General features: G+C 35.9%; 1 protein-coding gene across 1 annotated transcript in view; it reads right to left on the bottom strand.

Moving 5' to 3' along the window:
• Positions 1 to 3,356: 3,356 nt before the first annotated feature.
• HDX (highly divergent homeobox) overlaps positions 3,357 to 26,241 on the bottom strand; it is a 166,582-nt gene continuing 143,697 nt past the window's right edge. The window contains exons 7-10 of the mRNA XM_049872844.1: positions 20,464 to 20,543; positions 17,093 to 17,176; positions 7,813 to 7,935; positions 3,357 to 3,573 (exon numbers count right to left, since the gene is read on the bottom strand). Coding sequence (XP_049728801.1) covers positions 3,448 to 3,573; positions 7,813 to 7,935; positions 17,093 to 17,176; positions 20,464 to 20,543 — 413 coding nt within the window. The 3' untranslated portion in view covers positions 3,357 to 3,447. The remainder of the gene's footprint in view (positions 3,574 to 7,812; positions 7,936 to 17,092; positions 17,177 to 20,463; positions 20,544 to 26,241) is intronic.

Genomic DNA, 26,241 nt, shown 5'->3' with positions numbered 1-26,241 from the left:
TGATAACTGACCTTAAAACAAAACATCCCCAAGCTCTTAGAAGAGGCCAATTTTCTTTTAATGTTTTCTTTGCATGTGCTAATTTTCCTATTCTCCAGGGCAACTGCAGTTCTCTTTTTCTCCTGACTAATTTTTTTTTTTTGGCTGAAATAAGGACGGTGCCTTCAGTTTTTTTTTTTTTAATACACATGTTGGAAGTTTAGCACTCTTAAATACACATTTCCTGCTTAGAAATTGGTTTGTTAGCCTAAGCTAAAGGCATCATCAAAGTGTGGTTAAAAGGGGGAAAAAAAGTTTTTTCTTTTCCATGTAGATTTCTGTCTTTCTGAACGATGCTTCAGATAGTATGGTCTGTTTTCGCATTGTGTCAACCTGCTGGTTGCGTCTGATTCCGACCCATAGAAACCTTATAGAGCAGAGCAGAACTGTCCCATAGAGTTTCCAAGGAGCGGTTGGTGGATTCAAACTGCCAACCTTTTGGTTAGCAGTGGAGGTCTTAACCACTGCACCACCAGGGGTCCATATTATGCCAAAGCCCTAAAAAAGAAACACTGGTAGTTATTTCCCCCCAGCCATGAAGATGCTCATAGATGTCTCAAAACCAACTCTGGTCTAGACATGTGAAAACATACCCTTTTTATGTAATAGTTTTGAATACCTGACCTTGACATCTTTTTCAAAATCCATGTGCATAATTTCAATCTGCCAATATTGAAATATTGTTTCCTTTGGCACCTGCTACAGAATGGCTGGAGGCCTGGTGGTGCAGTGGTTAAGAATTCCCCTGCTAACCAAAAAGATCAGCAGTTTGAATCCACCAGCTGCTCCTTCAAAACCCTATAGGGCAGTTCTACTCTGTCCTAGGGGGTCACTATGAATCGGAATCAACTCCACAGCAACAGGTTTGGTTGGACAGAAGGGCCACATTTCATTTTAGAAGTATTTTAATTCCAGTGCTGGTAGAGAAAGTAATTCTGGTGCTGGAACACAAGTACCAAGATAAAAGAAGTCCTGAATGTAATGTTATGATTTATATAGTTTCTATTTTAATGGAGCTTTAAACTAATTGTCTATGCCTCCTTTCAAAACTGTTGGTTAGAATTCCTTCTAGGAATCATACCTAGCAAAATCCTTAAATATATTAATATTTCTACTTAACTTTTATTAATATCCCTGAAAAAGTTAACAAGAAATAATTCTTTTTGAAGTGTAAGGCTTGCTGAGTAATTGAAATCCAATGTCTAGCACAGTGCCTTCCTTATCTATATTTGTTGATGTATTGACTAATTGCTGAAATGTGATAAGATGTTGTAGGAGAGAGTCGCCTATCCTTAATTTACAATGTTGTTGTTGTTAGGTGCCATTGAGTCGGTTCCAACTCATAATGACCCTATAGTACAGAGCAGAACTGCCCCATAGGGTTTCCAAGGAGTGGCTGGTGGATTTAAACTGCTGACTTTTTGGTTAGCAGCCAAGCTCTTAACCACTACGCCACCAGGGCTCCTAATTTACAATAATAACCAAATAAGCGGGGGTTTAAATTGAAGCAGAAGAAATTAGAATGAAAAGATAAACTCAGTAACTAGAAAGGAAACAACAGGAGAGACTAGAAGACCTGAAATCTGTTCATGCTAACTTAAGAAATGGCTTCTAAATTTGCTGTATATAATGGGCACTCTTTACCTCATGGAAGAATTGGTGTGAAGTGATAAATTTAAATTTAATTTATCTGAGGTTCTGTTACTCAGTGCTCTTTGACTGGAATTTGACTTGTCAGCAAGGAATACTAAACATTGTTTGCAAATAACCAAATGGCTCTCAGCTAAAGGGAGCATACTTCACCACTGAAATATTTCTGCTAATAAAGGAACCATAGCAGTAACATGGCAGCAATGTTCAGTCAAACAAGTAGTTGACAAAATGGAGGACCATTGATGAACCCTGTCTATTGATTTTGAGGGAGGGGGCATTTCAGGGATAAAGACAAGTTGATGTTAAAAACAAACAAAAAATTCATGACTACCTTTCCGCATTCAGAAGTTTGTATCTGTGAATTCCAAGATCAAAATTGGTTTTAATCACAAATTACAGAAATACCTTAAAAAGAAACTTGATTTAAAAATGGCCCAAACAGCCATCTACCTACTTCATTAATCTTTTAGGTATAGATAATTATTTAACCATGCAACACAATTCCACACTGCCAATATGACACTGTGAGCTCAGGGAAAAACTGGCATTTTCTCTTCTACGGGTCTTGGTAATGCCATCTGGTATCCCGGAAGGGAAGATCTGCAAAGAATTGTCTACAGTGTGTTGCCATCTGGTACCTACTAACAGAACAACTGAGTAACAAGCCCACTTTAGGTGTGTAGTCATAAAATAGTATTCAAGAAATTCAGAGGACTCTGATTTACAACCAAAGCAGTATAAATCTTTTTGGATATCATCCTTGGCTGATGGCTCTGTACAGGCCACACATGAAAATGAGGTAAATTTTGTGGCAAAGCTGAGTGACTAGATAATAAAAAATCTCAGTGGCTTACCTTGACTTCCTGATTCATAAAATGTAAAACTGAAAAAATATTATGGGGATGGTGATAAACATACTATTTGTGCAAAACTTCATATAACTCAGTTACACAGATTTACTAACAGAATGTGAATCTTATCAATATTTGTCATTTGCAGCAGTGAAGAATTCCCATTAAGACTAATCTTTTACAATGCTTATGTTTTTGTTTCTGTACATTTAATAATTTATTTGACTCTATATTGGTTAATTAATTTTCCACTGTGCCCCCCCAAATATTTAGATTAGATAATGGAAGAATACCAACAATTTACAATTACATACTAGTAGTCATTTAAGTTTTCAATTATTAGCTTAAGTCAAACTCTCATAGGAATTGAAAAATAGATCCCAGAGCTTGTCCAGGTTAAATAATTTTTTAGTTTTGTTTTCAATTTGTTTTCCTGAGTAAATGTGTATGTGGATGACAGCAAAAGGAGAGGAAGAAAGAAGATATAATGGCTACAAAAACAAGGCTAACCGAGTTTTAGCAACTTGATAAGTACATTGAAACATCTTTATTTTTGTGTCTCTGGTCAAAACTATTGCTAAAACTAACATTCTTCTATAAAACCAAACAAAAATCTTTTAGAAATTAGATATTACACATTTCATACCTGAACTGCTCAAAATTAATAGAATTTTCCCTAGAGTTCCATTGATTTGGAAAAAAAACTCTCAATGTTTTTAAATTTCACATACATTTTTTGCACTATACATTGTAGCCATTACTCTTGTCCATCCTTCACAGAATATGTCTGTTTCATACAATATGTTTTTCCAACTGAAGAATATAGGGCAATAGAATGCAGTTATCTTGAAATGCACACCTGTTAGGCGGCCAAAAGGCTGTATCATATATCCCCCCCTTCAAATCACAAACTGTCTGAGGCATTTTTTTCTGATAAAGAAGACACACTGAATGAGGTATCATCAGGCTCCGGCGAGGCATGATTGAAATCCATCTCTTCTAATTCAGGAGGTAAATCTGACAGCAGTGCCTGAGTCAGAAAAATCAATTTTTTCTAGATTAGTACGTGGATAGATTTTTTTCCCCCAATTTTATGCTATAAGTTGAAATCCTCTCATTTTGATTTATTCTTAAGGATTTGTAGAAAGAACTGTTTTTCTTTCAGGATCTTATACAATATCTTATCTAAAAGAAAAAAAAATTCTTCATATGTATTAAAGAAGTAACGAAACACTAGATATTGAGGGTGTGGATTATGTAGAGTGGTACCCTGGAAAAAGGAGAAATAGGGAGGGAAAATGAGCAACTATTCTGAACGAAGTATTTGAGGTAAGTGATTTTCAAACTAGTTTTGAGTATTCACTGATAACTGCTAAAGGCTTTAAAAATATTTTCCTGATTAAAATATTCCTGCCCAGTTATGCTCTCCTTTAGAGAAAAATACATTTCATTTCACAAAAAACTATTTTTTTTCAGTGAGAAAATGAATTTAGCAGCTATTCTACTTTAGACTAAAATTTAACAACTTGAAAAGATCAAGCGATTTTTTTCTTTCTTTCCTTAGGCTATGTCCATATCTACAGGAGGCCAAACACCTACCAGGCACAGCTGAACCAGTGACTCTAGCTGTTGTAATGGTGGATCTAGAGAATTGCTTATTTCTCTGCTGGAGGAATTAGGATAAACCAAGAACTGTGAACAATGTTTTGCCATGGTCTAATTGTTTCATCTGGAGTTTAGAACATGTATCCATGCTATAGAAATAAATGATTAATCAAGCTTTCCGTGCCTGACAGTGCTGATGCCTACTTGACCATAAGACATTATGAACTAAATGATTTGCTGCTTCCAATGCTAAAAATAATGTAGCATATGTTAGCAATTTTCAGACAGCATTACTTGTAGTGTGGACTTTGGGGATTGTGGTAGACAAGGACCTAGGGAACAGGAACAAATGAAAGCTCACTACAAGCCAGTTAAGCAACAGAAAGACCAGGCATGTTGGAGGCGATGTGAAATCCACTGTCGAAATAAGGAAGTATTCTATTATTCTCTTTAATAAAAGAAGTGACAACTACAAATCCTATACTTTTTGCCTGTAGCACAGGGGCAAGATTAAAAACGTCCTCCTTTTTGGTGGGCTGTGTAAATGCAAACTAATTCGTATCTGGGAGAAAAACTGTTATTTATTTTATACAATTAAACAAATCTAAACTTCTTGCTGAAATTGAGAGCATTTACGCAGCGAGGTGCTACATGTTTTCTAAGGCACTGGCTTGCAGTAATAGGACATAAAGCCATTTTCTTTTCGAATAGTGGTTTACCACTAACCCAGACCACGTACAACAAAGACTTTGCTTAAACTGGCTGATCACAATTTATGTAAAATACATCGCTGAATTTAGTTCACATTACAATTGCGAATAAAACAATGACAAAAAAACCCCAAACCAGTTGCTGTTGAGTCTATTCTCACTCATGGCAACCTCGTGTGTTGTAGAGTAGAAGGGCTTTCCATAAGGTTTTCAAGGTTGTGACCTTTTGGAAGCAGATCTCCAGGAAAGTGTTCCAATTGACACTCACTGCAACATTTGCTTAGAGTCTTGGAAAGTCAAGTGGATGAAGAGAATTAACGATATTCTAAATTCTAGTAGGAAGACCTTCAAATCAGGGAAGCACTATTATTTGTTTTTTTTCATGCATTACATATTTTTTACATGTACATCACATGTAGTTGACTGATTAAAATTAGTGTATAAAAATATAAAACTTTAATATCGTAGACAATATAGGCACATTATTAGTGCATGAAGTCTGCTTCAAAATTTTTCTTTTCCATATCTTACTGGATTGCAATATTGGCCCACTGAGAAAATCTTTGGAATATGTCAACTTATGGAACTGCCTTTCTTCATAGATTTAATAAAGTGAGCACAATTAACTTCTTTTAAAATTACAGGTTCTTCATCAATGATAACTATCTTCAGAATCCAATCTAGTGCCACTATTCCCAAGAGATTAAAGTATTTCCCAAATATGTCATCAGTTTCAATAACACTTACTCTATGCCCTAGGGTATGAATGCCAAATTCCATAAGATTAATCATTCTTATTATTCTTGCAAAGTGAACAAAGGCAATTTACCCAGCTAGGATCTCATAAAGAATTGCCAGGGGAAGGAAGAACACAACCGATGACTTAGTACAGGGCTGCCAACATTATTTGATTTTAAAATGGCTATTGATTAAAAAAAAAAAAAACCTTTGGGTAATCTAATATTTCAGTTATTTTTTTTAAACCTTGTACTACTTCATTGGGGCAAAATATTGTGTATATCGCTCACCCCACTTAACTTCCTTAAATCAAGATTAATGGAAAAATAATTTTTTAAATGAGAAATGGATGGTGTGATGGTTCCCTTTTATTAGGTAGAGTAAAAATTAATTCCTTCCAGAAATAAACCTCTAAGTATCTCAAAGCTTAAAGATCAGCAGTTTAAGAGATCATATGGATAACTTTTGTAGACTATTATTGGTGACTGAGTATATTTTGAAATCTATTATGATCAATCTCAACTATGAAAATCAGGAGTTCCTATTTGGATGTTTATAATATAGGCTATGACACTCAGTACTATTTTGTCTTACTTTTTCTTTCAGCCAAATTTTTGTCCATATCTTAGCTCGTTAGTCTTTTATCAGAGTAAAATTATAAGAGAAGAAAAGTAAAATCATATTAGTTCCTTTTCTTATTCATTAGTGGTCTTGGGAAAAGAACCAAGCCAGGGATGAGGTTAGAATCAGAGAATAAAATGGAGTCTGTGTGCTACTCCTAGATGTCAAGACCCATGCGTAACTGCTGTTTAGCTGGTTCTGTAACTCTGAATTCAAAACCATACTATGAGTTTTGAGTACCTGACCACACTCCAAGTTATTCCATGATTGGATCTAATTTTGTTTTTTCATAGTTATTTAAAATTTACAGCACCTTTGGGACCATGTTCACGACTACCACTGTTATTCATTTAAAATATGTAGTTAAAATTTCGAAAAAACAAACACATTTTCAATATGTCATGGAATATGCATAATTCATATAATAAAGCAATGTGCATAAAAATTTGGCAAAGGTAACTGAGGGCTACAGTCTTGGGGTGTCTGTACGGGGGAGATAACAAAATTCATGAAACGACGCATAACGTACATGTTGGTTTGAGCCTCATGAGTAAATTATTTTAGTTTAAATTTGTGATTCAACATTTCAGTAAAATATATAAAAATACTTTTTATCTTTTAAAAAAGGAGAATTGTTAGAAGTTTGGACTCTAATCTTTTCTCCTAGAGATGTCTGAGATGGGTTATGTGAAGTCTTGCTTGGATATAAAGGATGAATTTTTATACTTCTGAGATTTCTTACTGAATAAAATCCTCTGTGGCTCCTTCCTAAATAATGGTCACTTGTGTCTCATATAGTCATATGGAACTTCCTAACAGAGAATCAGCATGGTGGTATACAACTCAGAGGGAAATTTGGTATCACTTAATATTAAGTGAAACATTTAATACAATTATTTTTAGCAAGCTTAATAAATTATTATACAGATTCCACATGAAAATATGAGAAAGAAAACAAAAGTTGGAAAGAATTACTTTAAAAAAAATCCAGAGACAAACAGGAAACATTACATTTCATCTTTGGAGTAGAAGAATAGAATACCTCATGTAAATTGAGAAAAATAAATGTTACTCATTGTGGTCACAAACAATTTCACAAAAGCTATTTCATATTTTCTTAGTGAGGAGCAACATGTCATGGAATGGAAGGTATCCATACACTTACGAACTCTAGTTTGGGCTGGACAGTAAATGAAACCCAGAAAAAGAGGCATCTGCCTCATTTCTCTCATGCACAAAACGTCCCAAAATGTGTGCCTTCCCAGTTAGGCTAGCCCTGTCTCTGTGAACATTTTCAGGAGTTTCTTTCTTTGAAATTAATTTAAAAATTATTTTTTCCCTACTTAAAAGTTAACCTGGAATTAACAAAGCATATTAATCAATTATTCTGATTTCCCACCACAGCTGCACACAAAATCTGAGTATCTACTCTCAAGAAAACTGTATAAAGAAAGTCACAAAATACTTTCTCCATGCCAAGCAACAATGAAATTTGCAAAGAAGTACAAAAATGAAAAAAATATGAAGAACGAAACTGTGACATGCCACTTTACAACGTGATGCAGTGTAGTTTACTAGTCTCTCCCGGGACCTACCTGTTGTTGTTCCTTATCGTCAGCTTTCATAGCCAGTATCAAGCTTCTAACAAAAGTCTGAAGTTTAAAATATTTTTGCTTTTGAATTTCTAGCTCATTTTCAATGAATCTGACTTCTTCATTCTGAAGGAGAAAATATCGAACAATATAATTATGCTATGTAAACCTAGGACTGCACATGTTTGATGCACAAAAAATTCTAAAGAGCAATCCAATTAAAGCGACAATGAAGAAAATAAATCTTTAGTTTAAAAGAATAAAAAGCACAGAAGGAAATTATGTTCCTACTCAAAGGCTGCCTTTTAAGCAAGTCACCAATAGAAAACAATTTACAAGGTCAAATATCCAATAAAATAAATTCCAGTAAGAGAAAAACCTAGAAACAGTTCCTTCTTAGAAAGTCCCCTCCTATATCAAATCTAATTAGCCCATTGATTAGGATTAAGACTGGGCAGAGCCCATTTAACCCCAAATAAAGAGCAATGGTAGATTTAGTAATGCTGAAAATACCATTCATAAAATCAAATACTGGGAACTGAAATTGCTATTATCTTATGCTGAAATTATTACTAAGACTGTCTTAAACAGTTTGTGTCGTTCCCTCTCATTATGTAGGAGCCTGTTTTCAGAAAATATCTCCAAAGGTACCACTAATTTGAGACCCAGTCTCTTCACTATTTTTGTTAGTTGAGTAGTAAAAGAAAACTGGACTAGGATTTAGGGGTGTTCTAGTGCCAGGTCTACTGATAAGTAACTGTAAGTTTGGGCAGGCCAATTAACTTTTCTGTGCCTCTGCTCATCAATAAGATGGAGATAATACTAGTAATCCTTGGCAAGATTGGCTTTGAAGGTTATAAGGCTCAAATAAGATAATGGGTGTTAACATGCCCTGAAAAGACTCACTATAAATCTACAGTAATCAGACAGTGTAGTGTTGGCATAAGGGTAGACATATAGATCAATGGGATAGAATAAAGAGCCCAGAAATAGAGCCACACAAACATGGTCAATTGAATTTTGACAAAGGAGCTGAGGTAATTCAATGGACAAAGGATAGTCTTTCAACGAACAGTGGTGGAACAATTGTAAATTCATATGCAAAAAAAAAAAAGGAAAAAAGAAAACATATTCACCCTTACCTCACACCATACAGAAAATTTAACAAGAAATGGGGCATGGACCTAAATGTAAAAACTAAAACTTCTGGAGGAAAATAAAGGAGTAAATCTTTGTGACCTTGAGTTAGGCAAAGATTTCTTACTTAGGACACAAAAAGCATGAGCCTTAAAAGAAAGAAAATGAAAAACAAGCAAACGAACAAAAAAAGTAAAACACTGTCAATCCAGAAAACTACTGAAACTAATAGAAGAGTTTGGCAGAGTCTCAGGTTATAAAATAAACATACAAAAATCACTTGGATTCCTCTACATCAACAAAAAGAACATCGAAGAGGAAATCACCAAATCAATACCATTCACAGTAGCCCCCAAGAAGATAAGATACTTAGGAATAAATCTTACCAAGGATGTAAAAGACCTATACAAAGAAAACTACAAAGCTCTACTACAAGAAATTCAAAAGGACATACTTAAGTGGAAAAACATACCTTGCTCATGGATAGGAAGACTTAACATAGTAAAAATGTCTATTCTACCAAAAGCCATCTATACATTTAACGCACTTCCGATCCAAATTCCAATGTCATATTTTAAGGGGATAGAGAAACAAATCACCAATTTCATATGGAAGGGAAAGAAGCCCCGGATAAGCAAAGCACTACTGAAAAAGAAGAAGAAAGTGGGAGGCCTCACCTTACCTGACTTCAGAACCTATTACACAGCCACAGTAGTCAAAACAGCCTGGTATTGGTACAACAACAGACACATAGACCAATGGAACAGAATTGAGAACCCAGACATAGATCCATCCACGTATGAGCAGCTGATATTTGACAAAGGACCAGTGTCAATTAATTGGGGAAAAGATAGCCTTTTTAACAAATGGTGCTGGCATAACTGGATATCCATTTGCAAAAGAATGAAACAGGACCCATACCTCACACCATGCACAAAAACTAACTCCAAGTGGATCAAAGACCTAAACATAAAGACTAAAACGATAAAGATCATGGAAGAAAAAATTGGGACAACCCTAGGAGCCCTAATACAAGGTATAAACAGAATACAAAACATTACCAGAAATGATGAAGAGAAACCCGATAACTGGGAGCTCCTAAAAATCAAACGCCTATGCTCATCTAAAGACTTCACCAAAAGAGTAAAAAGACCACCTACAGATTGGGAAAGAATTTTCAGCTATGACATCTCCAACCAGCGCCTGATCTCTAAAATCTATATGATTCTGTCAAAACTCAACCACAAAAAGACAAACAACCCAATCAAGAAGTGGGCAAAGGATATGAACACACATTTCACTAAAGAAGATATTCAGGCAGCCAACAGATACATGAGAAAATGCTCTCGATCATTAGCCATTAGAGAAATGCAAATTAAAACTACGATGAGATTCCATCTCACACCAGCAAGGCTGGCATTCATCCAAAAAACACAAAATAATAAATGTTGGAGAGGCTGCGGAGAGATTGGAACTCTCATACACTGCTGGTGGGAATGTAAAATGGTACAACCACTTTGGAAATCTATCTGGCGTTATCTTAAACAGTTAGAAATAGAACTACCATACAACCCAGAAATCCCACTCCTAGGAATATACCCTAGAGATACAAGAGCCTTCACACAAACAGATATATGCACACCCATGTTTATTGCAGCTGTGTTTACAATAGCAAAAAGTTGGAAGCAACCAAGGTGTCCATCAATGGATGAATGGGTAAATAAATTGTGGTATATTCACACAATGGAATACTACGCATCGATAAAGAACAGTGACGAATCTCTGAAACATTTCATAACATGGAGGAACCTGGAAGGCATTATGCTGAGCGAAATTAGTCAGAGGCAAAAGGACAAATATTGTATAAGACCACTATTATAAGATCTTGAGAAATAGTAAACCTGAGAAGAACACATACTTTTGTGGTTACGAGGGGGGGAGGGAGGGAGGGTGGGAGAGGGTTTTTTATTGATTAATCAGTAGATAAGAACTGCTTTAGGTGAAGGGAAAGACAACACTCAATACATGGAAGGTCAGCTCAATTGGACTGGACCAAAAGCAAAGAAGTTTCCGGGATAAAATAAGAGAAAAAAGAAAGAAGAAGGAAAAAAAAACACTGTCAAGAGAATAAAAAAAAACAAGTGACATATTAGAAGAAAATATTTACAAAGTACATGTCTGATAAAGGACTTGTATGCAGAATACATAAAGAACTCTTACAACTCTATATTAAGGCAAGCAGCCAGATAAAAAACGAACACATATTTGGACACACACTTCATCAAAAAAGGTATTAAATGAATGGCCAATAAGCACATTTCATGCTCAATATCAGTAGTCCCTGGAGAAATACAAATTAAAAGCACAATGAGATGCTAACACTGTTGTTGTTAGCTGCAGTTGAGTCAATTCCAACTCATGGTCATCCCATGTGTGCATAGTAGAACTGTTCCACAGGGTTTTCATGGCTGTGACCTTTTGAAGCAGATCATGAGGCCTGTCTCAGGTGGCTTCAAACTGCCAACCTTTTGGCTAGAATTCTAGTGCTTAACGGTTTGTGCTATCCAGGGACATACTTAATACTAACATACTACAATAGCTAAAGTTAAAAAGACTGGCAATACCAACTGCTAGTGAGAGTGTGGAGCAACTGTCCTAAAACCCCCCCAAAACCAAACCAGGTGCCGTTGAGTCAATTCTGACTCATAGCGACCCTATAGGACAGAGTAGGACTGTGCTCCATAGGGTTTCCGAAGAGTAGCTGGTGGATTCCAACTGCTAACCTAATTAAACATGCTTTTTCTTATTGTGTGATTCAGAAGTTCTACTCTGAGGCATTTACCCAAGAGAAAATGAAAATGTATGCCAACAAAAAGACTTATATGAAAATATTAATTACAGATTTATTCATAATATCCCAAACCATAAACAATCCAAGTATTCATCACCAGATGAATGGGAATAAACAAGTTGTGATGGTGATTACACAACTGTGGGTGTTTGTCAGAACTCATCTAATTGTATACTTAAAGAGGTAGTTTTTTTTTATTGTGCATTAGGCGAAAGTTTACAGCTCAAGTTAGTTTCTCATATAAAAATTTACACACACATTGTTATGTGACCCTAGTTGCCATCCCTATAATATGACAGCACACTCCTTTCCACCCCGGATTTTTCGTGTCCATTCAACCAGCTCCTGTCCCTTTCTGCCCTCTCATCTCGCTTTTGGACAGGAGCTGCCCGTTTAGTCTTGCGTATCTACTTGAACTAAGAAGCACGCTCTTCACGAGTATCATTTTATGTCTTATGGTCCAGTCTATTCTTTGTCTGAAGAGTCAGCTTCAGGAAGGGTTTTAGTTCTGGGATAGCAGAGAGTCCCGGGGCCATGTCTTCTGGGGTTCCTCCAGTCTCAGTCAGACCATTAGGTCTGATCTGTTTACTAGAATTTGAGTTCTGCACTCCACTTTTCTCCTGCTCCGTCAGGGACTCTCCATTGTGTTCCCTGTCATGGTGGTCATTCTGGTAAAGAGGTAAATTTTATTGTATGGAAATTGTATATCAATACACGTGATTAAAAAAAAAAACAGACTAGCCCGTCCTTTGCCAAAAAGAGAAAAGAAAAAGAGCTGAGTATTTTCTGCAGCTGGAGAACTGGTCTCAAAGAGCATAGCAGGACCTTTAATAGTGTTTGTTCAAAAAAGCTGCATAAGAATACATTAAAATTAGTTAATTCTATGGGTATTTTTGTTGTCTCAATTGAGAGTGCTGTTGTATTAATCAAATTCAATCCATGAACATGTTTACTGCATCATTTATTTTATCAGTTCAGTTAAAAATTTATCTAGTTGAAATGCTTCCTCTTCAGACCATTTAATACCAAGTGAATCATTTGTGCAAGCTGAATTACTTATCCGGAAACACTCTATAACAATCTAAATTGCAAGCAAACATTGTAATAAAATTCAACATGCTCCTGCCATACTAAATTCTACTAATTTTAAGTTTTTGTTCTTTATTAGCATTCATTGTCAGAACAGTAATATTAGCAAAGTGCTGACCAAGAAGCCTTTTTGAATACAAGAGCTATTTATCATCATTATAGCAGTGTCTAGTTTGAATGCAGAGTCCTTCTGAGCTGCACTCACAATCCATTAGGAACACTTTTAAAACATTAATTCATATTTGCAAAAGTCATGAAACATCTTTTGGTATGCACCTCTCTAATTCTTCATGCAAATATTCCCCCTCCTCAGTATTTATGGAATGTTTGAAAAACATAAACAGCTTTAAGATAATTTAGTATTTCAGACATTTTCTTCTTTGAGCTTTTTATAAGAATATTACACATTTCCTAGATCGCAGGCAGTAGTTTATGTGTACTTTAGAGATTTTCCTAAGTAAATGGAATTCTTGTGAGAGGAACCAGTAAGATAACATTGGTAACTGGATATCTCAAAAGGAGATACAGCTCATTTTTCTTGTTAAAATCCTCCCTACATTCCCAGTAAGCTTTGTCCATACTTCTCTAATAAGATTGGAGGGAGAGCTCATGGTTCCAAGTGGACTGGAGATTTGATCTCTGAGCAGACTATTAATGGCTGCCAAGCCTGAGGTGTTATTTTATGATATAGTGACTCAGGCCTTGTGGACTGAGCCCATCAACTTGTTTTATAAGCATTTTAGATTAGGAGATATATCTGAATGAGTAACTCCCTGATGACCAAACTGAATATTGATGGTAAAAAAAAAAAAAAAAAGACAAACCAAACTAGCTGCTGTCAATTCTGACTCTTAGTGACCTCATGTATGTCAAAGTAGAACTGTGCACCATAGAGTTTTCAATGGTCAATTTTTTCAGAAGTAGGTCACCAGGCCTTTCTTCTAAGGCACCTGTGGGTGGACATGAACCATTCTGTTAGCAGCTGAGGGCGTTAACTATTTGCTCCAAGTAATAATTATCAAATGTAACTGAGAAACATTCTTTCAGTTGACTATAATGAAACCCAAGAATAACAAGAGATGGTTTAATTCAGTGTGGGAAAGAATAATTTATAATGATTCAACTCCTGACCTTAATTGATTTTATATAAATGAACACTTTATATAAATGATTTTATATAAATGTAAGTGTTCATTTATATAAAATTATTTACTTATTCACCCACTCAGTAACTAGTTCCTGAACACCTATGTGTGGGGCTCTAAGCCAGGCAATGTGAAGATGAATAAGATAAATTTCTGCCTTCAAAAAGCTTATGATTAATATAATTAAGAAACCAACAAAGTGATTTTCATCCAAAAACAAGCAACACTCACATTAGCATTGAAGAAACACTATTAATACAAATAGAGTGTGACAATTTTCCCTGAAAATAGATTAAATTTCTAAACTGATAAGGCTGTTTTAAATCAACATCCTGAAACCAGCAAAGAGAACGGCTGTATGAGGTTTCATTTAGCTTTACTTTAGATCTAAATTAACAAAGCTCATAAATGAGGTGATCTGAAACATTTTAAATAATGATTATAAAAAGATATGTTTTGTATATAGAAACTGATTTTTGAGAGTTAAAGAAATGTTTACTTAAGATGATAATATGTTATGAAAGACATCCCTAATGGGTAATGAAGGACCCCTTGTTCCCACAGTATTTATCATAATGTAAAATGTTAGATCATTAAATATTCTTTAGAGTTCAATAAAAACATTAATTAACATTGCTGAATTGGACACTCTGCTCTGCTCTGTTCTTCAGCTCCAAACCTTTTCAAGTAGGCTGACACTCCAGAGGAAAGATGTCCTGGAAAGAATCCTCTGAGCCCTGGGATCAACTCTACCTGACCTGTTTCAGAGTGTTTAATGAAACAGACTTAACAGCTGTGCAATCCAGACTTCTCATCTGTAGTTTCCATAGTCTGTGCCAAATAGAGGCTTGCACAGCCATTTTAATCCTGAATTGGGCTTTTAGAAATATTATATGACCATGTAAGAGAGATGAGTTTGATCTTTTGTACTTCAGAATCAACAACTTTGTAATTCTGTTAGTTGGAAATACAGTTTAAACACAAGATCGTATTGTTCTCTTTGCCCACTTAAAAAAAAAAAAAAACAAGCCCGTCGCTGTTGAGTCAATTCCAGTTCATTGCAACCCTACAGGACAGAGTAGAACTGCCTCATAGTTTCCAAGGAGTGCCTGGTGGATTCGAACTGCCGACCTTTTGGTTAGCAACCAGGGTTTCCTTTGACTACTTAGGAAATAAATTTCAAAGGATAATTTCCTTCTGTGTTTCCAATGTCCAACATTTTAAAGCCTGACATGTTATAAATAGTTGGTAAACAGAATTTATTTAATGATATAACTTTCATGTATAGTAAAGCTGAAGAGATTTTTGAGAAAATGACAGCTGTTGTCTTTTCTAATTAAATACAATTTTCTCTTAATATCTTAAGATTACTAGTCTCTGAACACTGGTGATATTCCTAGAAAAAAACTTTCAGAATGATCATTTGCCCAAAATCTCAGAAGGCCCCAAAGTTACCCAGTAAGATAAGATACTGATTAGCAAAGGAACATTATATACACATATACGCAGAAAACATATTGACATACAGGCAGCTTATGTCTGCACTTAATAAAAACAAAATTATGTATGACATACAGTCAAAGTAAGCCTTTCAATCCAGTAACAAGTGACATTAAGAAAAGGTCATCTCTATTCATATTCATTCTGCATTTGCTTGGGGGATTGTTTTTAAACTTCTCCTAGCACAGATATATTATCATATAAATAATAATTTGGTCTTTAAAACAAGTTACAATTCAATATAAAATTATCAAGGGCCACCGGAGGAAAAAAAAATCTCCCCTTTCACTATGATTTAAATAAACATTGGCTTTAAAAAAGCTTTACCACAAATTGCACATTAACAACTACTATTCATTGCCTGCCTTGCCGAACATCATCAATGACTATTCTCTCTCTGCAAACTCTTTATTTAAAGCCAGAGACACTAAACCAGCCAGCATTAATTAAAATACCCTTCATGCTGACTCATTTCCAAGATGCCTGAGAGAAAGGATCTAGAGGCATGAAGGAAGGGAGGGGTTAGGACAGCAAGTCACTAACTAGATAGCATATAAGTATTAACTTTGGTGATGGGAAAGACAACACACAACATATAGGAAGTCAGTACAACTTGACCAAGGCAAAGTCATAGAAGCTTCCCAGACACATCCAAACACCTTGAAGGACCAAGTTACTGGGGTTCAGGGCTGGGGAACATGGTCTCAGGGGACATCTATGTCACTTGGCATAACATAGTTCATAAAGAAAATGTTCTACATCCTATTTTGGTGAATAGTGTCTGGGGTCTTAAAAGCTTGAGAGTGGCCATCTAGGATGCATCTGTTGGTCCCATCCCATTGGAGCAAAGGAGAAAAAATAAAACCAAAGACAAAAGGAAAATATTAAACCAAAGGACTAATGGACCACATGAACCGCAGCCTCCGCCAGCCTGATTCCAGAAGAACTAGATGGTGCCCAGCTACCACTACTGATCACTGACAGGATCAGAATAGAGGGTCCTAGACAGAGCAGGAGAAAAATGTAGAACAAGATTCAAATTCGCACACAAAAAAAAAACCCAAAAAATAGACTTTTAACTGGTCCAACAGAGACTAGAGTAACCCCTGAGACTATGGCCACTGGACACTCTGCTAACTCAGAACTGAGCCACTACCAAAGTCTCCCTTTCAGCTAAAGATGAGACAGTCCTATAAAACAAACAATAACACATGAGGAACGTGTTTCTTAGTTCAATCAAGTACAGGAGACCAAATGGACAATATCTGCCCAAAAGCAAAGATGAGAAGGCCGAAAGGGACAGGAAAACTGGACAAACGGACATGGAGAACCTGGGGTGGAAAGGGAAAGGGGGGGAGTGCTAATGTATTGTGGATATTGCAACCAATGTCACAAAATAATTTGTGCATAAATTTTTGAATGAGAATCTAATTTGCATTGTAAACTTTCACCTAAAACACAATAAAATTTAAAAAGGGGGGGGATAACATATAGGTGCTGTAAAAGTCTGTCTCATTTAATGCTTTCTCTTAATGAATTCAGTATTTGAAATTACTTTTACCTTGTAATCCAAGAGAGAATTCACTTGTTCCACTTCAGAATTACTTATCATGTCACTTTCTTCATCATCAATAATTTCTATTTTCTGTAACACAAGTAGGAAAGTTTTGATAAATATATATCAGATAATTATCAGTACATTCAACAATGTATAGAACGTATATATTCTATGTTTAGTTATCGTTTTGGGGTTACCCACTTTAGGTTGTCTGAAATAAATTCTGATAATGGACTGACTCTTCAGTGGTACACCCAGTATGCACCTGAGTCACCTCTCTCTACCTTTAATTGATGAATGTTTAGTAAATAGAAAATCACTTTAATACTATCTAAAATAGAAAAATACCTTTCACAAAATCCCTGAAAAAAATAGGCAGTCAAACTCTGCTTAAATAGCACCCTCCAGTGACAGTGAACTCATTTCCTGTAAGGGAAGTCTAGTTCAATGGTGGAAACTCTGGTGGCTTAGTGGTTAAGTGCTACAGCTGCTAACCAAAAGGTCGGCAGTTCAAATCCACCAGGTGCTCCTTGGAAACTCTATGGGGTGATTCTACTCTGTCCTATAGGGTTGCTATGAGTGGGAATCAACCACACGGCAATGGTAAACATTTCTAATTGATAGAAAGAGCTTTCTTTTTAAAGTCCCCACATCCTCTTTTCAACTTCTGATGCAAAATGTCAACATATGGCATGTATTCCAAAGTCAAATACAAATTTTTAAAACGTCACATATTTGTTATACTCCATTAGCTGGACAAGCGAAAGCAGAGATCTATGATAAAATTTTTTTTTTTTACAACGATGAAAATTGCATGGTGATTTGTTTCTTTCACTGGAAAGTGACAACGACACAGATAGAGCGAGCCAGCAAACTGCCCTGAGCTTTAGAATTGAGGTATGAAATCTACAGCATTGTTTGTACAGTATCTTGCACACCAAAACCCATTGCCATTGAGTTGATTGTGACTCATAGTGACCCTATAAGACAGAGTATAACTGTCCCATAGGATTTCCAAGGAGCACATGGTGGATTTGAACTGCCGACCTTTTGGTTAGCAGTCATAGTTCTTAACCACTATGCCACCAGGGTTTCCCATCTTGCACACAGTAGGTACTAATTAAATGCCTGTTGAAAGAATGAACAAAACTGCTTAGTGCTGATAGAAAAAATTACCAATATGCTCCAGCTATAGGGACAAAGTAAGTTCTCTAACCATAAAAAAATTTAAAAAAGCCAAAAAACCTAAAACATAAGAGACATTAATAAAATCAGCCCTAAATATTTCTCTTTTGCATATGAAAACACATTTAAAAAAAAAGACAAAAAAACCCCAAAACCTTTGAACATCTAAATTCTATCAACCCCCAAAATTTTTTTACAAAGAGAAAAGCTACGCTAGATTTTGTCACGCACACAATACTATTATGGGGTTTGTGACCTGGAGACTTCTAAGTCAGGAAGAAAGTTGCAATGAAATTGCTTTCTATTGCTGCCCGGAAATGAATTCAATGTTTGTTTTCTTTTCTATTATAATCACTATAAACTAGGGACTTAACCATTTTGGCTCTCAGTGGACCTCAAATTTGATACTTTTTTGTTTCTTCTTTATTTTTTAAAAGATTCTTTAATTATTTGTATTGGTTTTAGGAAAAGAGAGCTAGGCAATGCAGGAAGGAAGGTACCACGGGCCACTGCACAAATTTGTGGATATAAATAAGTCTTATATGACTGTGTGCTTTGTCATCCATGAATATTTGGGGGCACTGAGGGCACTCAAAAGTTATAAGCAGAGGAGATCCACCTTTGAAAGTTTGGAGTTTTGTCTCTGAAAATCAATTGTTCTTGAAAAATTAGGTGCCTAAGTGGCTGTGAGTCAGCTCATGCCATGACTTCATTCATTATCTTCCAGTGTCTGACCCAGGAGAGATTCAATGCAGAGAAATTCAGGCTAAAAATGAGCATGTCTTTAAAGGGACAGGTTTCAATTTGTAAATTATTGTATATTCCTTGAACAGTATAACTAAAATCTGTAATGGAGATTATTACTTGGCAAAATTTAAGAACATTAGCACAATTCATAATGGTGGAAAATAATCATTACTAGCTACCTGATGAAAATATGATTGTGCTTCAAAACAAAAGCTTGTTTTTCTATATACCTGTTGGATTTAATATTCAGGGTCAGGCATTGACATAAACCAGGACTGAAATCAGTAAATGCAATCTCAAACTATATTCAGCATTGGAAAATATTTATATATTGTTGATGTTTAACAAAAAGAACAAAACTATTTGATATGCTTAACTTTTATTAAGGAGATGTGGCAGGATTATAGTGTCAAATGCATAATGTTTGTAGTAGAAGCCAGGGTAAATTTTGAAATCACAGCCACATTGTAACAGAAAAATCCATTACAGGGGTCATTTTTTGAAGATTGCAATCAGGCACAAAGCACTGATACAAAAGTGAAAACAGAAGCACAATTGCATTTTTCTTTATGTCTGACTTTAGTTTAATACCATGATGATTTCTGCACTACTTGATGAGGTCAGAATATAAATAAACAGAACCAAAAGCCAAACCCATTGCGGTCCATTGATTTCAACTCATAGAGACCCTATAGGACAGAGTAGAACTGCCCCATAGGGTTTCCAAGGAGATCCTGGTGGATTCGAACTGCTAACCTTTTGGTTAACCACTACGCCACCAGGGTTTTCAGAATATAAATAGATGCTGTTAAACAGCTGCTTAGAAAATGTTCTCTATTTACCAAAAATATTTATATATGCGTAAAACCCAATTTAATCCACACACAGCCTGCCTCTGCTTGCTATTCAGCGTCCTAATAGTATCTTTCCCTTTTATTGCAATTTTTAAGATAACTAAAGGAGTCCAATTTAACTAGAAAGAAGAAAAGTTCCATACAGTATAGATAGGTATGGTCTGAATGGAAAACCCAGAGTCACAAATCCTTGGATCTAAGTCTCAGAACTAACAAAAGCTTCCTTCATAATCTCAGGCTAAACTCGGTTTTAATTCTGCCATCTGTCAAATGACAAGAAATGTGCTCTTGGCTAAAGAGTGCTGAAGAAAAATAACTTGTTATGTATAAAATGTCATACGTGTACTAAGCACTAGGTTTTTATATTTTCAAATCTTCTAGATAAAAAAATTTTGAGGTACAAATGAAGGCATTTTAAATTTCATTTATTAAGCCCTCAAAGATATACAATTTCATTGCTAACAAGTCTGTTTTGGTTTGTGAAGTGGAGCAGGACTTTACTCTGACAATGCTGATATTGTCACCAACTGGAAACACATCCTTGAAAGTCCATCATGTAATGAGGAAAGAATTTCAAAATGTACATACCACATTATCTCCAGATGCTGCATGGTGGTCCTCCTCCTTATGAGCCCCTGCCTCGTTTGGAACAACTTCGTTGGACTCTTCTATAGAAAGAAAAAACAGTGAATTCATTTTTCATTTCTCAAAACTTTATTGAGATTTTCTTTTCCAAGAGCATGTAAATAATTTCTCTGTTGCAAAAGTGGCAAATTCACTTCATGATGTTTTAAGGCATAATTCCAGTTTTTATACAGTGTATCCTAAGGAAATAATCATGAGGGATGGTCACCACTGTACTGTTTATAATAGAAAGAAAGACACAGAGAGAGAGAAAGAAAGCATATAAACCTATATGCTTAACAGTGGAAGACTGAAGAAATGATTTAGGACCTATCCCTACGATAGAATAATATGAGCCCACTAAGAAGGAAGTAAAAGACTTGTTGATAACCAGAAAAATATTCATGATCTGTTGGTAAGTGAAATAATGAAGGTTACAAAACCTACTATGTAGGTGCACCGTGATCTTAATTTTGTGAAAGAAAAAGAGTGTAAATTTTCCTGGAGGAAAAAACAGCTGGCAGTATTTACACCAAAACAGCAGTATTATCTCTGGATGGGATTACAGGTGCTCTTCATTTTTCTTCATTTTTACTTATTTATTATTATTCTTATTTACTTCTTTTTGTTTATTACAATGTATTGCTCATTGTAATAAGATAAAAGTGATAAAAAATTCTAAAGTACAGGATATAAAACTATAAACACAGTACATTTCCAATTTTGTAAAGAGTCATAAACATCTTTTATATGAAAAGAGAAAACACTGGCAAAAATATCTTCCGCCTCTATTTTAAGAATGGGTATCACTGAGTCATAGTATTCTTTCTATTTTTTCATTGCATTTTTCAGTACTTCCTACAATGAACATATATTCCTTGTATGATCAAAATACAATATTCTGAAAATTCAATATTCTAAATTAAAATAGAAAGAGATTAATTCAGAGAGTAGTCTACGATAAAGCTCTCCTTTTGCTGAGCTACAGAATGTAGCTGGTTCACCACAAAGGGTATCTAAACGCATAATCCCCTCTCTTTTAGATGATCCCCACTCCCGCCCCTTAGAAAAACAGGGCAACAATGTTTGTCTCTTTTCTCTCTACACAGTCATGCCGCGGAGATTATTTGGAGAAATAGTAGTAGAAATTCTTGGCCCCTTGGTAATCAACATTTTTCTTCACGTTAGAGAGCAGCACAAAAAAATATTTATCAGCCCCACCAACATTTTTACCACTCCATTCCTTCCCACAGAAAGACATACAGGAGTATGCCTTGTATGGGGTGATTAAGAGAAAAACATGGTGATCCAGGAACTCACATAAGAGCACATAGATAATTAGAGTTTAAGATATTCAGAGAAACTTTACCAGAGTTTTAATGCAAAGTCCTCTATAAATTCAAATTTTTGAAAAAGAAAGGTTTCTAGACAGAGGAAACTTTATTCACTATTTAGAAATTCCAGATCACAGGTATTTCAAATCCTATGTAATGAACAACTAAATGAAATAAAGGGAGAGTAAACTGTCATTCGGTTTAGCTGCAAGAGCTGGCACTGGTGGCCTCAGAATATGGGTTACATTGTGCATAATCAAGATCATTACTAATACCATTATTTATAGATTTGCCTTATATTCCTGTTGTCACTTGTTCATAACCTTGTATACAGTTCTTCTTTAGTAGCTATACATTCGTGCATGGCGTGATTATCTTAGAGGACTTAAATCAATTTTAGAGGATTTCTAAAATAAAAGTGTGTGAAGTAATACAGTTGAATAAGGAATTTTTTATTTTGCTTACAGATAGCTTCAACATTAGTTGAAAGTTCAAAAGCTAAGCATTGTTATTCTGTCTACGTATTTCTCAAGAACAGCAGCTCTGCTAGTTGGAAAGTGAACGAATGAGTAGAATTATTAATGACTGAAAACTCAGAGGGCACTGTATGTTGTTGTTAAGTGCCATTGAGTTGGTTCTGACTCAGTAGCCACCCTATGTACAACAGAAGGGAACACTGCCTGGTCCTGTGTCATCCTCACAATCATTGCTGTGATTGAGCCCATCGTTGCAGCCACCGTGACAATCCATCTCGTTGAAGGGCTTCCTCTCTTTCGCTGACCCTCTGCTTTACCAAGCATGATGTCCTCCAGGGGCTGGTCCCTCCTGATAACATGTCCAAAGTATGGAGATGAAGTTGCCCCATCCTTGATTCTAAGGGGCATTCTGGTTGTACTTCTTCCAAGACAGACCTGTTCATTCTTCTGGCAGTCCATGGTGTATTCAATATTCTTCAGCAACACCATAATTCAAAGGCACCAATTCTTCTTTGGGGTTCCTTATTCATTGTCCAGTTTTCACATGCATCTGAGGTGATTGAAAATACCAGGTAAGGGTCAGGTGCACCTTAGTCCTGAAAGTGACAGCTTGCTTTATTTATTTTTTTATGACTGTCACATTTTATTTACTTTTTCCATTTTTTTTATTGTGCTTTAGATGAAGGTTTACAGAGCAAATTAGTTTCTCATTAAACAATTACTACACGTATTGTTTTCTGACATTGGTTAACAACCCCACGACATATCTACACTCTCCCCTTCTTGTCTTGGTTTCCTGTCCCCTCCTGTTTTCTCGTCCTTACCCCTTGGCTGTAGTGCCCATTTAGTCTCCTTTTTTTTATGGGCCTGTCCAATCTTTGGCTAAAGGGTGAACCTCAGGAGTAACTTCAGTACTTAGCTAAAAGGGTGTCCAGGGACCATACTTTTGGGATTTCTCCAGTGTCTGTCAGACCAGTAAGTCTGGGCTTTTTCTGTGAGTTAGAATTTTGTTCTACATTTTTCTCCAGCTCTGTCCGGGACCCTCTGTTGCGATCTCTGTCAGGGCAGTTGGTGGCGGTAGTTGGGCATCATCTATTTGTGCTCGACTCAGTCTGGTGGAGGCTGTGATAGTTGTGGCCTATTAGTCCTTTGGACTACTCTTTCCCTTGTGCCTTTGGTTTTCTTCATTCTTTCTTGCTCCAAACAGGTTGGGACCAGTGGAGTATCTTAGATGGCTGCGTGAAAGCTTTTAAGACCCCAGATGCTACTCACCAAAGTAGGATACAGAACATTTTCTTTATAAACTGTTATGCCAATTGAGCTAGAAGTCCCCTGAGACCATGGTCCCCAGCCCTAAGCCCAGCAATTTGATCCCTCAGGGAGTCTGGAGCTTCCATGACCTTGCCTTGGTCAAGTTGTGCTGATTCCCCAGTATTGTGTACTATCTTACCCTTCACCAAAGTTACCCTAATTTTTCCCTCCACACTCCTCCCTTCCCCCGTAACCAGCAAAGATTGTTTCTTTCTGTGCGTAAACCTTTTCATGACTTTTTATAATAGTGATCTCATACAGATTTTTTTCTTTTGTGATTGACTTATTTCATTCAACATAATGCCCTCCAGATTCACCCATATTGTGAGATGTTTTGCCAAGTCATCGTTGTTCTTTATCACTGCACGCTGTGTATACACCATAGTTTGTTTATCTGTTCATCTGCTGATGGGCACTTAAGTTGTTTCCATCTTTTTGCTATTGTGAATAATGCTGCAATGAACACGGGTGTGCATATGTCTGTTCGTGTGACAGCTCTTATTTCTCTAGGATATATTTCTGGGACTGGGATTGCTGGATGGTATGGTCTTTTTATTTCTAGCTTTTTAAGGAAGCACCATACCATTTTCCAAAATGGTTTTACTTTTTTACATTCCCACCAGCAGCGCATAAGAGTTCCAATCTCCCTGCAGCCTCTTCAAAATTTGTTATTTTCTGTTTTCGGATTGGTGGCAATAATGTCAGGAAGAGATGGTATCTCATTGTAGTTTTGATTCACATTTCTCTAATGGCTAGCCATCACCAGCAATTCCTCATGTGTCTGTTAGCAGCCTGAATGTCTTCTTTGGTGACGTGCCTATTCATATCCTTTGCCCATTTTTTAATTCAATTATTTGGCTTTTTGTTGTAGAATTGTTGACTTTTCCTAAAAATTAGAGATTACGCATTTGTCGGATTTGTCATAGCCAAAATTTTTTTCCTAGTCTGTAGGTTCTCTTTTATTCTTTGGGTGAAGTCTTTTGATGAGTATGAGTCTTTAATTTTCAGAAGATCCCAGTTATATAGCTTATCTTCTGGCGTTTGTGTATTGTTATTTATGGTTTCTACCCAATTTCACCCAATTTATGTCATGCATTAGGGCCTCTGTCGTTAACTCTATTTTTCCTTCTATGATCTTTATACTATTTGGTTTTATATTTAGGTCTTTGATCCATTTTGAATTTGTTTTTGTGTATGGTGTAAGGTATGGGTCTTGTTTCATGTTTTTTTTTTTTTTTTTTACAGATAGACATCCATTTTTGCCAGCACCATTTATTAAAAAAGACTTTCTTTCCCCCAGTTAGTGTACTTTGGGCCTTTATTGAAGATCAGGTGACCAAAGTAGATGGATTTACATCTGGGTTCTCAATTCTGTTCCATTGGTCAGTGTGTCTGTCGTTGTACCAATACCAGGCTGTTTTAACTACCATAGCTGTGTAATAGGTTCTGCAGTCAGGTAATGCTAGCTCTTCTACTTTATTCTTCTTCTTCAACAGTGCTTTACTTATCCAGGGCCTTTTCCCTTTCCATATAAAGTTAATAATTACTTTTTCCATCTCGTAAAAGATGCTGTTGTTATTTGGATCAGGATTGCATTGTATTTGTAGATCGCTTTGGGTACAACTGACATTTTCACAATGTTGAGTCTACTGATCCATGAGCATGGTATGTTTTTCCATTTATGTAGGTCTCTTTTTGGTTTCTTGCAGTAGTGTTTTGTAGTTTTCTTTGTATAAGTTGTAGGCCCCTGGTTAGATTTATTCCTTAGTATTTTATTTTTTCAGGGGACACTATAAATGGTGTTGCCTTCCTTTTTTCTTTTTTTTTAGTTGTCTTTATTGGTATATAGGAATCCAACAGATTTTTGTATGTTTATCTTGTATTCTCTACTCTGCTGAATCTATTAGTTCTAGTAATTTTCTTGTGAAGTCTTTTGGGTTCTCTCTGTACAGTAACATATCCACAAATAGGGACAGTTTTACTTCTTCATTGCCAATTTGGATGCCCTTTATTTCTTTTTCTTTCCTTGTTGATCTAGCTAGGACCTCCAGCACAATGTTAAATAGGAGTGGTGATAAAGGACTTTCTTGCCTAGTTCGTATTCTCAGGGGAAATGCTTTCAGCTTCTCTACATTAAGAATGATGTTGGCTGTTGGTTTTGTATAGATGCCCCTTATTATGTTGAGGAATGTCCCCTCTATACTTATGTTACTGAGAGTTTTTATCAGGAATTGGTGTTGGACTTTATCAAATGCCTTTTCTGGATTGATTGAGATGATCATGTGATTCTTTTCTTTTGTTTGATTTAAGTGGTGGATCAGGTTGAATGATTTTCTAATGTTGAACCACCCTTGCATTACTGGTATGAATCCCACTTGGTCATGGTATATTTTTTTAATACGATATAGCATTCTATTGGCTAGAACTTTATTGGGAACTTTTGCATCTATATTCATGAGAGATACTGGTCTGTAATTTTCTTTTTTTGTGGTGTCTTTGCCTGGTTTTGGTATCAGGGTTCTGCTGGCTTCATAGACTGAATTTGTAAGTAACTCTTCGATTTCTATGCTCTGAAATAGTCGGAGTAGGACTGGTGCAAGCACTTCTCTGAATGTTTGGTA

Source organism: Elephas maximus, chromosome X (genome assembly GCF_024166365.1).
Source record: "Elephas maximus indicus isolate mEleMax1 chromosome X, mEleMax1 primary haplotype, whole genome shotgun sequence".
NCBI lineage: Eukaryota > Metazoa > Chordata > Mammalia > Proboscidea > Elephantidae > Elephas > Elephas maximus.
Note: the sequence above shows the minus strand (reverse complement) of the source record. Positions and strands in the feature narration are given on the sequence as shown.